The sequence below is a fragment of the Cinclus cinclus genome, chromosome 16, assembly GCF_963662255.1.
Source record: "Cinclus cinclus chromosome 16, bCinCin1.1, whole genome shotgun sequence".
NCBI classification, from domain to species: domain Eukaryota; kingdom Metazoa; phylum Chordata; class Aves; order Passeriformes; family Cinclidae; genus Cinclus; species Cinclus cinclus.
The window spans coordinates 7,165,969-7,179,087 of NC_085061.1; the positions used below are offsets into that span (position 1 = coordinate 7,165,969).

The 13,119-nt window shown below is 39.2% G+C and overlaps 1 protein-coding gene across 2 annotated transcripts in view; it reads right to left on the reverse strand.

Annotated features, from left to right (window-relative positions):
* The window catches only part of OTOA (otoancorin), a 32,754-nt gene that overhangs the window by 14,589 nt on the left and 5,046 nt on the right, over positions 1-13,119 (reverse strand). For both annotated transcript variants that reach the window (XM_062503572.1, XM_062503573.1), the window contains exons 9-20: positions 11,313-11,419; positions 10,705-10,844; positions 8,189-8,312; positions 7,608-7,823; positions 6,927-7,094; positions 6,478-6,618; positions 5,829-5,884; positions 5,348-5,465; positions 4,702-4,775; positions 3,364-3,499; positions 2,307-2,497; positions 816-909 (exon numbers count right to left, since the gene is read on the reverse strand). In XM_062503572.1, coding sequence (XP_062359556.1) covers positions 816-909; positions 2,307-2,497; positions 3,364-3,499; positions 4,702-4,775; positions 5,348-5,465; positions 5,829-5,884; positions 6,478-6,618; positions 6,927-7,094; positions 7,608-7,823; positions 8,189-8,312; positions 10,705-10,844; positions 11,313-11,419 — 1,565 coding nt within the window. The remainder of the gene's footprint in view (positions 1-815; positions 910-2,306; positions 2,498-3,363; positions 3,500-4,701; positions 4,776-5,347; positions 5,466-5,828; positions 5,885-6,477; positions 6,619-6,926; positions 7,095-7,607; positions 7,824-8,188; positions 8,313-10,704; positions 10,845-11,312; positions 11,420-13,119) is intronic.

Below are 13,119 nucleotides of genomic sequence, written 5' to 3' on the forward strand. Positions count from 1 at the left end.
CAGGCTTCATTTCACTTGTCTTAAATTTGCCAAATAGGTATATGAATTGAGGAGAGGGACCCAACTAAATGATGAGAAATAACTTTAACCTGTTTGCCTTCTTTAGGCTTTTCTGACCTCTCTCCTCCACCCTGCTAGACACTTCTCTTTCCCTTGAAGTGCCCTATTCTGTCTGGTCTATTATAAGCATTATCTCCAGTGGAAAAGCTGCTGACTGTGTTCACATATTTCTGCTGAAATATGAATGAAGAATGAATATGAAGAATGAATCCCTCATTCCAGTATAGTTTACTCCTATGCATAAAAAAATTAAGAGTATATGAACTAAAAAGGGCCAGGAAACTACAAAGTACAATGCTGAGGCCATCAGATACTGTAACTTGTGCTACACTGGCCCCAGGGCAAAGGGTCACATGAGTAAATGCTAATTTGATCAGTATGATTCCATGAATAACAGGATAAGAAACACAGCTTTTATGGTTGGAAGGCAGGAGGATGGAGTAAAGAGCACTCCAAGGTGTAAAGTACTAAAAATAAGTCTGCATCACTATAAATGCCCCCTTTTTTTCCCCATTGTGACAATGCACAATTGTCATTGCACACATGTAAGTAATTGTTTATGGTAACATTACTCTCAAAAAGAAATCTCTTTGATGGAGTCAAGAATATATGAAACATTAACACAGGGTTCCTTGACATAAGAATTATTTACCTAGTTCAGCATTCAGATTACATAATTTAGACTGCATTACAACATTCACAAATCCAAGTTCTAAAATATCTATTACAAATTTAAATTTTTTATAAAAGCATACCTTTTCAGCAAGGACATTTAATTCCTCTTTTGACAGCAGATGTATGAATGGCCCAACATCCAATGTTGTTTCTGCTGTCCAGTTGTTTGAGGAGCTGAAGAAATATTTAGAAAAATTATATTAATAAAGAATGTTACAATAAAAATAATACTACAACTTCAGTGTTTTTATGATTTTTATCATGCAGAAAACACAGACAGTTCTATGCCAATGTGATCATTCATTGTTATAATAATCAGATTTCATTTTCTCATCTCTCTGAGCACAGGGCATTAGTGGAACTCACAATATAATCAGAAAAACTCTTCAAATATGGTGGTGATGGAACTCTCCCTCAACAGTCAAGTGGTTTTAGCATTATAGTGCTTGAACAAGGAGAAATAATTGTTTCTTTGAAAGAAAATTTATCATTTTCTGTCAGTTTATATTGCACAGTAGTCTGCAAAATGGTTATCAAAAGAGAAGTAGAAACATCATCCAAATCTGACAAATGTTAGCCAATTCATTTGGTGGGTGACTTAATAAAGCACTTAGGTGAGTTATTTTCAGTCTGACAGAGCATGCTACTAGCTCAGGTTCCCACAAACAACTTTGCTCTCTTGCTCCACTATGAGAATGTTGAAATATCTTCAAAATTAAATGATACAAAATATAGTAAAATCTTATTTAGCACAGTGCGCCACAACTCAATAAAACTAATTCGTATCCAGATCAATGCAAGGATGGAATCTGCTGGAAAATACAGCTATCCTATCACAGAAAAATGCTGACTAGCAGGAAGCTCAAGAGCATCTAAAGTGATTAGGTGGATCAAGTGACCGACTTTGGGGAGAAGGATTGGTTAGAAACTGTGCATCCAGTCTCCCTTTTCAAATGCAAGATACTTCCAAGGAACAATGCAAGAGAGAAACAGTATATTCTTGCCTGGTAGGATGGCTTTGTTCTTTACATGACTGATACCAGTGAGGTTTCCATTTGCCCTCCTAATCTGAGTTCTTAGTGACACCCAACACTCTGCCCACTCTGCTGCTTCAGATGCTCGAACTTTATATCCCTCTGCTTCTTCTCTACTCTCTCCTATAGCCACAGGTGCTTCCAGTCTTCTTTACATGTCTTCCCACACCAGTACACCAAGTAACCCACTTCCATTTCCCCATTCTTGGTGTTCCTGCACCATTCTCTGCTTGTAACCCCTTTCTCTTGCCAGGGCAGTGAGTCTATTTGCCTGCCCCCCTCAAACATTTAATTTTCTCTCCTTTTCCTCTGGGACTTAAGTCATGCAGGGTGTCCCTGGGGTTGCATTTTGTTCCACAGTTATCACATTACATACAAGAACAGAAATGTCATTCTAGTGGACAGGACCCTGAACTTGGGGAGTGACAGAAGCTGCTTTGTGCTGTTTTCACTGAAGTTCATCTGGGCAAAGCAAATGCTTGGTGTTTGCATGGCCTAACCACCAGCATGACCAAGGTTTTATACCCAATACCTTACCCATATAACTGAAGGAGTTTGTATTTAATTTCAGTCTTCTGCTCATGGTTGAGCTGTTGGCAAAGTTTGAATTGATGTAGGGCTGCTGCCATTGCCTTCAGGGACATTCTGCCACGTAGAAAGGCTGGAGGCAAGTGGCAGATTAGATTTCCAAGGAGATCAACATCATATTCATCAGAAATGGAGCTGTTCTGAAACAAGAAGCATTTGCCCTGTTGGCAGAGCTAACCTTGGCTCTTGCCCTGTACCACTCCACTGCATCACAACTCATTTAAGCTGCAAGGAACAAAACAACAGTTTGCACTGGCAACTTAATCTACAATTTCTGCTGAGACTGACTGCCTTACATTTTTTGTTTTACCAGTCCAAATGGTGAGATTTCATAAGCACTTTTCAGAGCTTTCAGTATTCTTTATTCCATATTGAATCATACATAAAGAATGTGACCACCCAGCACCTGCAGAGCTGGTGCAGTTATGTCTGGCAGCACAGCCCTCATCTGGCCCCTTGCAGCAGAGGGGCCCCAGGCTCTTGCTGTTAGAAGGCTGAGCTCTGAGGGGTTTCTTAACCAGCTGCCAAAACACTGGGGATTTTACAGCTGGTACTGTGTGTAAGGACAGGAATAGCCACAGCCACATCAAAGAACTAGTTTCCCTGAAAAACTGGTGAGTGCTGCAGCGCCCAGACAGCAGAAGTCACAAAATCCTCCTGGTACCACCACTTCTCCCATGGAGCTCCCTGTGCCACAACAGCTCCGCTTGGACTGGCACTACTTGGAGCCAGGGGAACTGCTCCAGGTGCAAACTGGTCAGCTCCAGGCTGCCCTGGCCAGCAATGACATTTCATGAGAACACTTTGTAACTTGCATGGAGTCAAGGAAAATTGCTAAGCAAGCTATAAAAAGGTTTCCTTAAGGGGCAAACAATAAAATGGAAACAATACATAACCCCCCTCAAAAGAATACAGATGAATGGGTGAAGAACCCATGTAGGTTGTGACTCCCTCCTCCTCCTCCATGGTGTCTCCTCCTCTGCTGACCCCACTCAGCCATACCCACCAAGCACTCCTGTATTTTTTGCAGAACAGCATCCCTTTTGTGATGGCTTGGGTTCAGAAGGTCCATTCCAGTCTTCCCCAGACGTTCAAGGAAAGGGACACACAAAGGGCCTGTAATGTACTTCAGGTACTCAGAACTGCAGAAAGAATTCAGAAGGTCTCAGAAGGCAAACCTGACCTTCATACACCCACAACCATATCCATGAAATCTGTGATGATAGAAATATTTACAGACAAGGCTGGACTTGAAAAATCATAAACCAGACAGGCCAAAAAAAAACTTGCAATTAACCCTTGCCTTACTTCAACATCCATCTTCTTCCAGTCCCTCAGGACATGAACTGAACTTCAAAAAATGGCTAAGAATTATAAACAGCTGCAAACAGATGAAAGGGCTCTGAGATGCTTTAACACCATATGAAACAAGGCTGTCTACAGGTCAGAAGCTTTTCCCCTTTCTCTGTTTTATTAGGAATAATTCTCTGGTGAATGAAGATGTGGTGGGTGGCCTAAGAACCACAAGTAGTTTTAGAGTTGGTTTCCTTTTTATCAAAATCAAAAAATCCTGCCAAATTAGACAAAATTATGCTCTTCTCCCCAGAGACTGGCAGACAACCTTTGCAAATAAAGCCACAGCCCACATCTGCACAGGTCCAGCCTTGCCAGGGTCTGTAGGCAACAGCACCAGTAACTTTTGATGGCCCTGAACAACCAACATGCAATTGTTGCCAAATAACTGAGTGCTACAGTTTGTAGGAAGCCTTGCATTAAAGTCTTCCTTTTATTATTTTAGAGCTGTTAAATAGAGTAAAGCCTTTTCAAACTGAATATTTCTCTTACTTTTTACAGTAAAGAAATATTCCACAAGAAGAAGGGTTCTCAGTCTGTTTTATCCCCCTAGGCACATAGAAAGAAAGAGAGAAAGGGCAGAAGAGACAGAAAGAGAAAGTGAGAAAGAGACAAAGAAAGGAAGGAATTAACAAGCTTTACAATTCAGGAGCTCTCATCAACATACAAGTTATTTTTCCTAAGGAAAAAAGCTGTCACTGAAAAGTTTTTTGGTTTGGTCTTATATATCCACTCTCAAAAAGATCCCTAAACAAATAAGCAAACCTAAACCAAATAAGCCTACCTGGGGGCAAAAATCCGCAATTGTGACAAAAATGTGCTGTCCTAAAAGACACAAAGTACAACCAACCTGCACTTGAGACAGATCTTGCCTACAGTCAGTGACCACTTTTTGATAAATTACCGTTTATTTGAATCATCAGTTTTCTTAGGACTGACGAGATTATTTGAAAAGTGCTCAGAAGTTAAGATGGACTAAGACGTAACTCACGGAAGTGCCAGTAGGAGGAAGGGAGGAATGGATGCATTGGAGACTTCCCAAAATTTCCAAGCCAAACAATTAACCTAAAAGCAACAAAAATTTAGGATCTTAAATCCCTTGCAATTTTGAAGAATAAAAAATTTGGCTTGTTTATTGCACCCTATATATAAATTAACATATATAAGACTGTGCATATTATCTTCAGAGAGCATTTTTGTCTGGCTTTTTTTAGTTTTCTTTTCGTAGGCATCAGAGATGAAACATTCTATATTTGGGAACATGAGAACATTTGTATGTTTCTGAAACTTCTATGTATTTCCAAACAGATTACTCATTAATTAAAAAGTCAGAAGGGCTGTAGGAATTTCTTGCAATTTGTAAGTGACAAATTAAATTGTCAAAATGAAGCATGATAACAAACAAATTCACACATAAAAGATTAAAATAAAATATGCAAACACACAAATTGAGACGTACAGGAAAAAAAATCCCAAAAAAACCCAAAGGCAAAATAGAATGAACCAAGTTCTAATCTACCTAACTTGGATATTGGGTAGTATGTTTATGTACATGAAGGTTTTTAGTTTGGTTGGTTTTTGTTTTTGTTTTTGTTTTGTGTGTGTGTTTTTAGGGGGTTTTTTGTTTTGTTTTTTACCTGATAGGGAGAAAGCAGATAAAGATTCATTTCAAAGAATTTAAAGTTGTTTAAAAATATGTCTGTGTCCATACTTTCAATGAGTTGACAAGTTACTCCTTTCACAAGCTGTCCTGTGCTGATAGGAAAGGCAAATTTCAATCTTCAGAATATTTAAGAGGATCTAGTCCTTATTCCCCATGACCCCATCCTAATACATAGTTTCTTCACCTCTCCCATTTCATGTAATTAAAAGGCTCTTGAAAGTGAAAATGCAAACAAATTGAAAAATATAAACTAAGCCTAAAACACCCAAACCTCTGCAATGCTTTGATCCTGATTTTGGTTTTGAAAACCCTTTTTATTAAGGTTAATTATCCTGTGGTATCCAGGAATGAATAAACATAAGGTAATATATAATAACCACGTATTGTTTACCTCGAAGTTGCTCTCATCATAAAACTAGCTTTAAACCCCATTTCAAAAGTGATACAGTCCATACCTTAGAAGATCAACAGGATCGTTCTCCTTGGACAGTAATTCATACAGATACAAAGCCTGAAAATAAAATCACTATAACTAAAGGTAACTTTAGTTAATCCAGTTGTAAGAGACAATAACTATGGCAAGGTTTTTGTACGCTGAGCTCTCTCTTATGTACTCGAAAGGTACTTTGATGGCCCAGCTTGAGCAAGCAAAAGCTTTGGTATCCAGTTTGGCTGAATTTTTTCTTTGCAAGACAAGATATCAGTGACTAGCATTATGGAATGATGATAAACCTGTACATGGCTCACAGCCACGGAAAAACTTAGGGCTGAAGGGAGCTCTGGAGATCATCTGATCCAACCTTTCATCTCTCTGGACAGAGTCAAAGACTTTACATGTAAATGTCTAATATGCAGTACTGGAAAGAGAAAAATCACATGGCAGAAACCTGGGGGCTTAAATTCAGCATATTAATGCTTCCTTTTCCATAGCATTGTCTCATAATGCCTGGGCTCTAAATGCCCTTTGGTGTTTATGTTGAGATATAATTGGGGCAGTTTCTTCCTTTTACCTGTGCTCCTTGAACACAAAGATATTGTACCATTTTTCCAATTCTCCCCTCACACAAAATTGCAGTGGAATGGAAATTGCATAACAATTTTTACCTGGCTGCTCCTTAGTTCTTTTTCTTTCAGCATTGAAGAATTATATCCAGTTAGATTCCATAAACCAGAAAGAGAGACTTCTTTAAAGAAAGCTCCTTGTATATATTTGACTGATGAAAAAAAATCTCCAGATGCAGCTATCTAAAAAAAGAAACACAGAAATACATGGCATTTCTGAATTGATGCTTAGATTTACAGGATTTGCCCTTCTTTCTAATCTGTGTAATATTTCTCTTAAGAGGATAAAGGAAAAACATGACAGTATTAAAAACACAATGAAAAATAAGGAAACGAAGGCCTTCAAAATATACTTGGTGCTCAGAAAAAAAGCAGGAGAACCATTAACCCTTGAACTAAAGGACACATCTTAGTTTAATTCATGCTCTACAGTTCTGGTTACTGTGCTCTTGTATAAAGAGAACCTGTCACACACTGGAGTTTATAATCACCTTCCTGAGGATGCCCTGTTGCTGTGCAGGAGATAAGTCAGACAAGTACTGGGACATTGTGCCTCGAATAATCTGAGCCAGCTCCCTGGGGTTCATGCTGTGGAGTGACTGGGTACCAATTCCTGTCACCAAGGCACCCATTTGGCTCATGTTATAAAATGATAAAACCTGCAGGGAGAACAGCACAAGCAAACAGGAAGTATTATCGAGAACAGCAGATATATTTAAAAGCAAAAGTCAGTAAATAAAGCAAAACCATTCTTGTTAAATACTTAATACATTTCTTGCCTGGGAATACATTTTCTGTGTCTGTCCATGGCTGAAGTTTCTCAGAAGTTCCTTTTCCTGAAGCTTCAACCAGGACCTGATTCCTTGCATTACAGTATATTTGAATATACAGCCTGGGATCTCTGATCATGCAAATTCTGCTTAGGGCAGACAGTGACACAGACAAAATAATATATAAAACTGCCAAATCCAAATATTCAATTCTCTCTATTACTAGAGAATTACTTCGGTATGTACAATCTTGGATGCTTTTATTTGATTTAAACACATTTTTCAGGTCACTAACTAAATAGAATTCTTGTACACTAAACTTTCCAAAATCTACAGTTAATGTTGAGAAGAAGCCATTCTACCTTTCAAAACAGAAGGTAGAAAAACTGTTATCAGATGTACCTTTTCATAAGAGAGATATTTACTGGATAAAATCATAACTTGGCTCTTTGCCCACCCAGAGACTTGGTTTAATGTTGCAACAGCATTATGCACTGCTTCAGGTGACAGAGATTCCAGCTGACTTGAAGTTAGTCCAACCACAGCATCTGACAGAGATCCAAGGGTATCATTCAATGTCTGGTTTTGCACGGCAATGTTCAGGAGTTGAGATTTGAGCTAAATCAAACAAAAAGAGCAGATCGGAAATATAAACCTGCCAAGAACCAGAAATATTTCAATTACCACCCAAAACATTAACTGGAATCTCTGGAATAGGCATTGGCAAATATTCACACACTTCATAAAATTTCAAAAATAGAACTACAGTTGTGAAAGGAATATGGAACAGGAATATGAAACAGAATGAGAAAAGAATGAGCACCCAAAATGGGTTTCTATTATTTGCATTCTCAAGAACTATTTTCCCTTGTTTCTTAAGTCCCAATAATTTTTCACTCATTTCTTTCCTTATTTAAGAAGAACATCCCTCCTTCTCTGTTTCCAGGATCACGCTAGGCAAGAAGAACAAGTGCTGTACACACCTCTTGAACCTCAGCCTGGAAACCTCTCAGCTGACTGCATTTAATCATTTGATGAAGTAGAGTCCGGGCCACAGCTGCTTCCATCTGTTCCAGGTCATCATAAAAGCAAACCAACAAACCCAGCCTATAGAGCAGAAATACATTAGCTCCCTTCTGACATAAAAGGTGCCACTGTTGGGAAACAGAAACACAGCTTGATACCCTCTCCTTGTCATGACAGCTTGAGCCAATTCTGTTTGTTTGGAGTGCCTCAACTTCCAGTCTTTAAAACTTAGCCTGTAATGGGGGTATGGAACATGCCTATTATTCAGCTGAGTTCTGCCTGGATTGCGTGCACTTGAGAATTTACCTGTCCTGGTTCCATTTGTCCATGTCCATGACTTAGCTATCACTAAGTCTCTAGAAGTAACTTGCTGAGTTCTTATCTGGTTTAACTGGATGTTTTTAACTCTAAGCTGTGCTTGGATTTCACGTGTAACACAACCCATTTGTGTTTCAGAGCAGCAGCTGGGACGTGACATGGCTTCTTTATCACTTTAGGATTAAACAAAGCCTGTTGTACTTCACATCAAACACAGGACTGCCTGATGGATGGAGACCTGTGCAGTTCAACACTGCTTAGGAGAAAGCACACTGAGCCTCACTGCCCAGTTGTGCCAGCACAGCAATCTGCAAGGCTGGCTTTTGAACCGAGCTCATTCTCCTTCACAGTTCCCACGCAGTAATATTTAAGTCAACATTTCCATTAACCTCTGTACAGTGCAACCACAGGCATAGTTTTTGGAGGGGAGGAGTACACCACCGTAGGGAAGTGCCTATTGTAGTTGTCCTTCTGGCTTAGACCTTGTGCTTATTTACTGCCTTTACCTGCAGCAGGCCTGCAAAGAAAGAGCTCTGAATTGTGCATCACTATGTCTGTACTTTGAACCCTAAAGTGATGGGGATGAACTGATTTGTAGGAAGCCTGAATCAACTCCCTGTCTCTGTAAACTCTCAGCCTTTGCTGTTATAATTTACACAGAACAAGAACCTCCAAGATATGGCCAAAGCTCAGCTTTCCTGCTAGAGTCCCTGTTTTTTTGCAGTTCAGTGAGACAGGCACAGGCAGAGTCTGGGCAGTTATGTCCAGATGTGAATAGAATCATCACTGGACAATACTGCAGCACTATCACAAATTCAGTCAAATTCTGCTGCACAGAAAGGCTTTTAGTTCCTCCAGTCCCTCAACAACAACCTGCCAGTGATATAACAAAACACTGCTTCAGCAGCACATCTGAATTCATGGGAGATCATCAAACCAACATACAAATCAAAGAAACATCTCTAAGAGCATTTTTATAACAAATAATTACATCCTGATGCATTATTGCATAGCTGCCAAAAGCTCTTCTTCTCCTTTGGGATTAGCAGAAATGAATAACATGACTTCTTAAAAAGTAAAAGCACATTTAAATCAACAGTATAGTTAAAATGAGTAACATAAACTAAGTGTGTCATAAAAATAGAATATATTAAGGATTATGGAGCATGACATTTCTCTCATCTGTGAGAATGTGGCAGCTCTCATGAGTGACAAAATCATTTTTAAGATTTCTGACATTGAAATTTAGAGCGTGGGCATAACTCTTCTCTGGCTTACTCCTCCAACAAGAGCAATGCTTCATGGAAGTCAGCGAGCTGCACTGCAGTAATGACAGGAGCTCTGAAGCCATAAAGCATATTCTCCATTAGTTTAAAACTCCAAGGTATCCCCCAAGGAGACTACAAATAATATCAGACAGCATTGTCTAGGGACTAAATCCATCCATTGATATGACACTGTAAATGTAAATGTGGAATGCAGAGTTTTCTCATGCTCGCTGCGTATTTATGAGTAACAGCAATTTATTTTGTTTTTTTATTATTGTTAAAGTTAGTTCAGTGCAGATTTGACAAACCTGAAAATTCAGTTTCCTGTTTACACACCTAACATTCAAACATTTAAGCATGGCTTATCTCTATGCTGCAAGACAAAGAGGACAGCAGGGCAAGCTTTACACTGCTTCACTTTGTGGCTTCTCTGGTGACACCCACGTCAATTAAAAGCCACTTGCATTCCTGCCTGGCAGGATTTGAGATTTCCTCCTTCAATCCTAACTGTAACATGATTTCTATCAAACACCTCCATGTTTTGTGATTCAAGCAGCCAAGACAACTCGTGTTCTGCTGTCCCAGTTTATTTTGTTGCTCTACAATGTGGTGGAGCTCTGCCTGAGTCCCCCAGATATTGCTGCAGACTTCCTACAAATGCTACAGGCATCTCCTCACTGAGCAGGAGACAAAGCATTAGCTAATCAGGCACACCTCAAAAAATTCATTAAGTAGCAATTCTACACTGTTGCTAAACAGGGCTGGATTTCAGCCTAGATTTTTCTGCTGGAATGAAAAAGCTGTGCCACATTATCAATTTCTATTTTCTCCTTAGTTAGTTGCTCCATCCTTACACAGCCATAAAAGAAAAAGCAAAGCAGCCTTGCCTGTAGATAGTTGAAGTGTTCCTCATATCAAATCCTGATGAGTTTATCCTTTCCAGGAGGGCCTGTGCAAGCTCTGGTGTGATATCATACACCGTGTCCAACTGCTTTGTTGCATTGTCGTAGCTAATGAACAGTCTGATCTGACCAGCACAAACAAAACCACACATCAGCACTGTGAGACAATGAATCCTATAAAGTCTGTGACTGACACTCAAAATTAATTGAGTCTGTTCATGTTATAGAGAAAGGAAGGAGATTTGGATAAACCAGTATTTCTGAAAGCAAAGCTGAGTGAGTGATTTGAGTGATTTTCTGCCAAAATGTCATATAATTTGAGGGTCTTCTATCATTGGTTCCTTTCAGTTGAAGTCACAGAAGTTCAATACAGATACAGATAAATAATTACATATTAACTCCTGGCACTTTAAAATTAAAAATACAGAATTTTGTAAAGAACACATTTATATTTCCCTCTATAGTTTCTCCTTATATTCAATTAATTAAAAATATATAAAGTTATTTTCATGTTTAGGTTTCCATTTGTGTTCATATTGTTTGTAGCTGACATCACTTGGCAATAATACATCCAACCACACTTTGTTACTTACTTCATTGAGACTAATTTTCAGAATTTCTTCTAATGGGAGATGGACCATGTATCTTCCCAAAATCCATAAGCTCTCTGCACTGACCCAAGAAGTTGATTCATTGAACTCTGTTTTGTACAAATAAATACTCACTACAATGTTAAGAAAGTAATTACTTTTCAAATATATTTTACTCAGTATATTGTTATCAGTAAATAATAAACAAAATCTGCAAATCAGAAAAATCCTTACCAGAGAGAGTCAAATTCCCTCCATTTGCTATATTTTAGCACCACACTTTTATGAGTCCATAAATTTTTTAATGAAAATGAAAAAGTGTTTCAAGTGTGTCAAATTTTCTCATATAAAAACAATTAATGTTTTATGTTGCTGAAATAGAGAATGGATAAAGTGTGGGACAGGAAAAATTTACCCAGAAGAATTAAATATGGAGCAGTGTTTGTAAAATTTCCTTTTCCTAATCAACTGTATTATTTAAGAACATCAGGAAGGCATAATACCTTATATATCTTATATATTATTATTGATGATGCCACTTATTTCAGCAATATGCAATAGCAATAATGGAGAAATGAAAAACTGTTCCAATACCTACATGGATATAGGCTGACAAAACCACAAAACACGGCCTAACAGTTAAAAAATGGCGTTCATTTCGTACCGTCCTCCCATGAATTGAAAATGAAATCAAGATCCAAATATCCCTGAGAAAAAACTTATTTATGGAGTCCCTGAGCCACAAAGACTCTTTTCTCCAGGGTGTTGTCATTTGGAAGGCTCAGTGTGGGACACCTCTGTACACCTTCCCTGGCAGTGCTGATTCTTACAACTCTGTTAACATAAAATCATCAGTACACTTTGAGGAGTTTCCAGTGCTGGGAAAAAACAAAACAGTGTGCATCTATCAGAAGCTGAAAGACTCCATTAAGTGATTTTTTTGAAAACACAGATCCAAGCTCCTTAACTGGGACAAGATGATGATCCCAACAGTGTTCTTTAAAATGATATTACCTCCCACTACCCAGAATATTACGAGAGCTGAAAGACATGACAAGAGAGCTAAAGACAAACCAGCAGCATTTCAGGATGTTGACTGTGACCTTTGGCAGAACAGACTTGCAGTTACCAGCGATGGCAGCTGTGATCCCCAAAAGCTGATCCCTATCCCAGGTGGTCCCAGTGCTACCCACATATAAAGTGAATAAATCACCCTCCTGCAGGACTGTTCCTGCACTCTGCTGTGGCCTGGGGAGTGCAGATAAACATGAGGGAGCTTTAGACTTCCAGTCTAAAGAGTGTGCTTGCCCAGGACTGATGGCTCACACTGCCTCAACCAGCTGTGAATCAGCCCACACCCGATGCCCTGGGGGTGGATCCACCACATCTGTGCTGCTTTTGGCATGTGAAGCAGCAGCCAGGGAGGAAAAAGAAGCACAGCAACTCCCAGTCCCTCCCAAGCAGGGTGATCTTCCATGAATCGAGGTTCACTGTTTCAGACACAACCCAAGATGATGTTGAGGGATTTTCCCAGGACTGCTGAGTAGCACCAGGCAAATTCTGTATCTCTGCCTCCCCAGCAATGCACTGGCACTAACATCACCTCACAGCAGCAGCATGAACCTCCTCTCCACGACTTACTGGTTTACTCTAATATTTTGAAATGGCAGGAGGCCCAGGAGGCAAATTTAGCTCCACTGAAGCAAGTGGGCATTTAACCTTTGATTTCTAGGGAAAGAGGAAGAACAGACACATCTCTAAGTCTAAAATGCTCCCAGGACAGCTGTGCTGGAATGTTCAGTGAAACCCA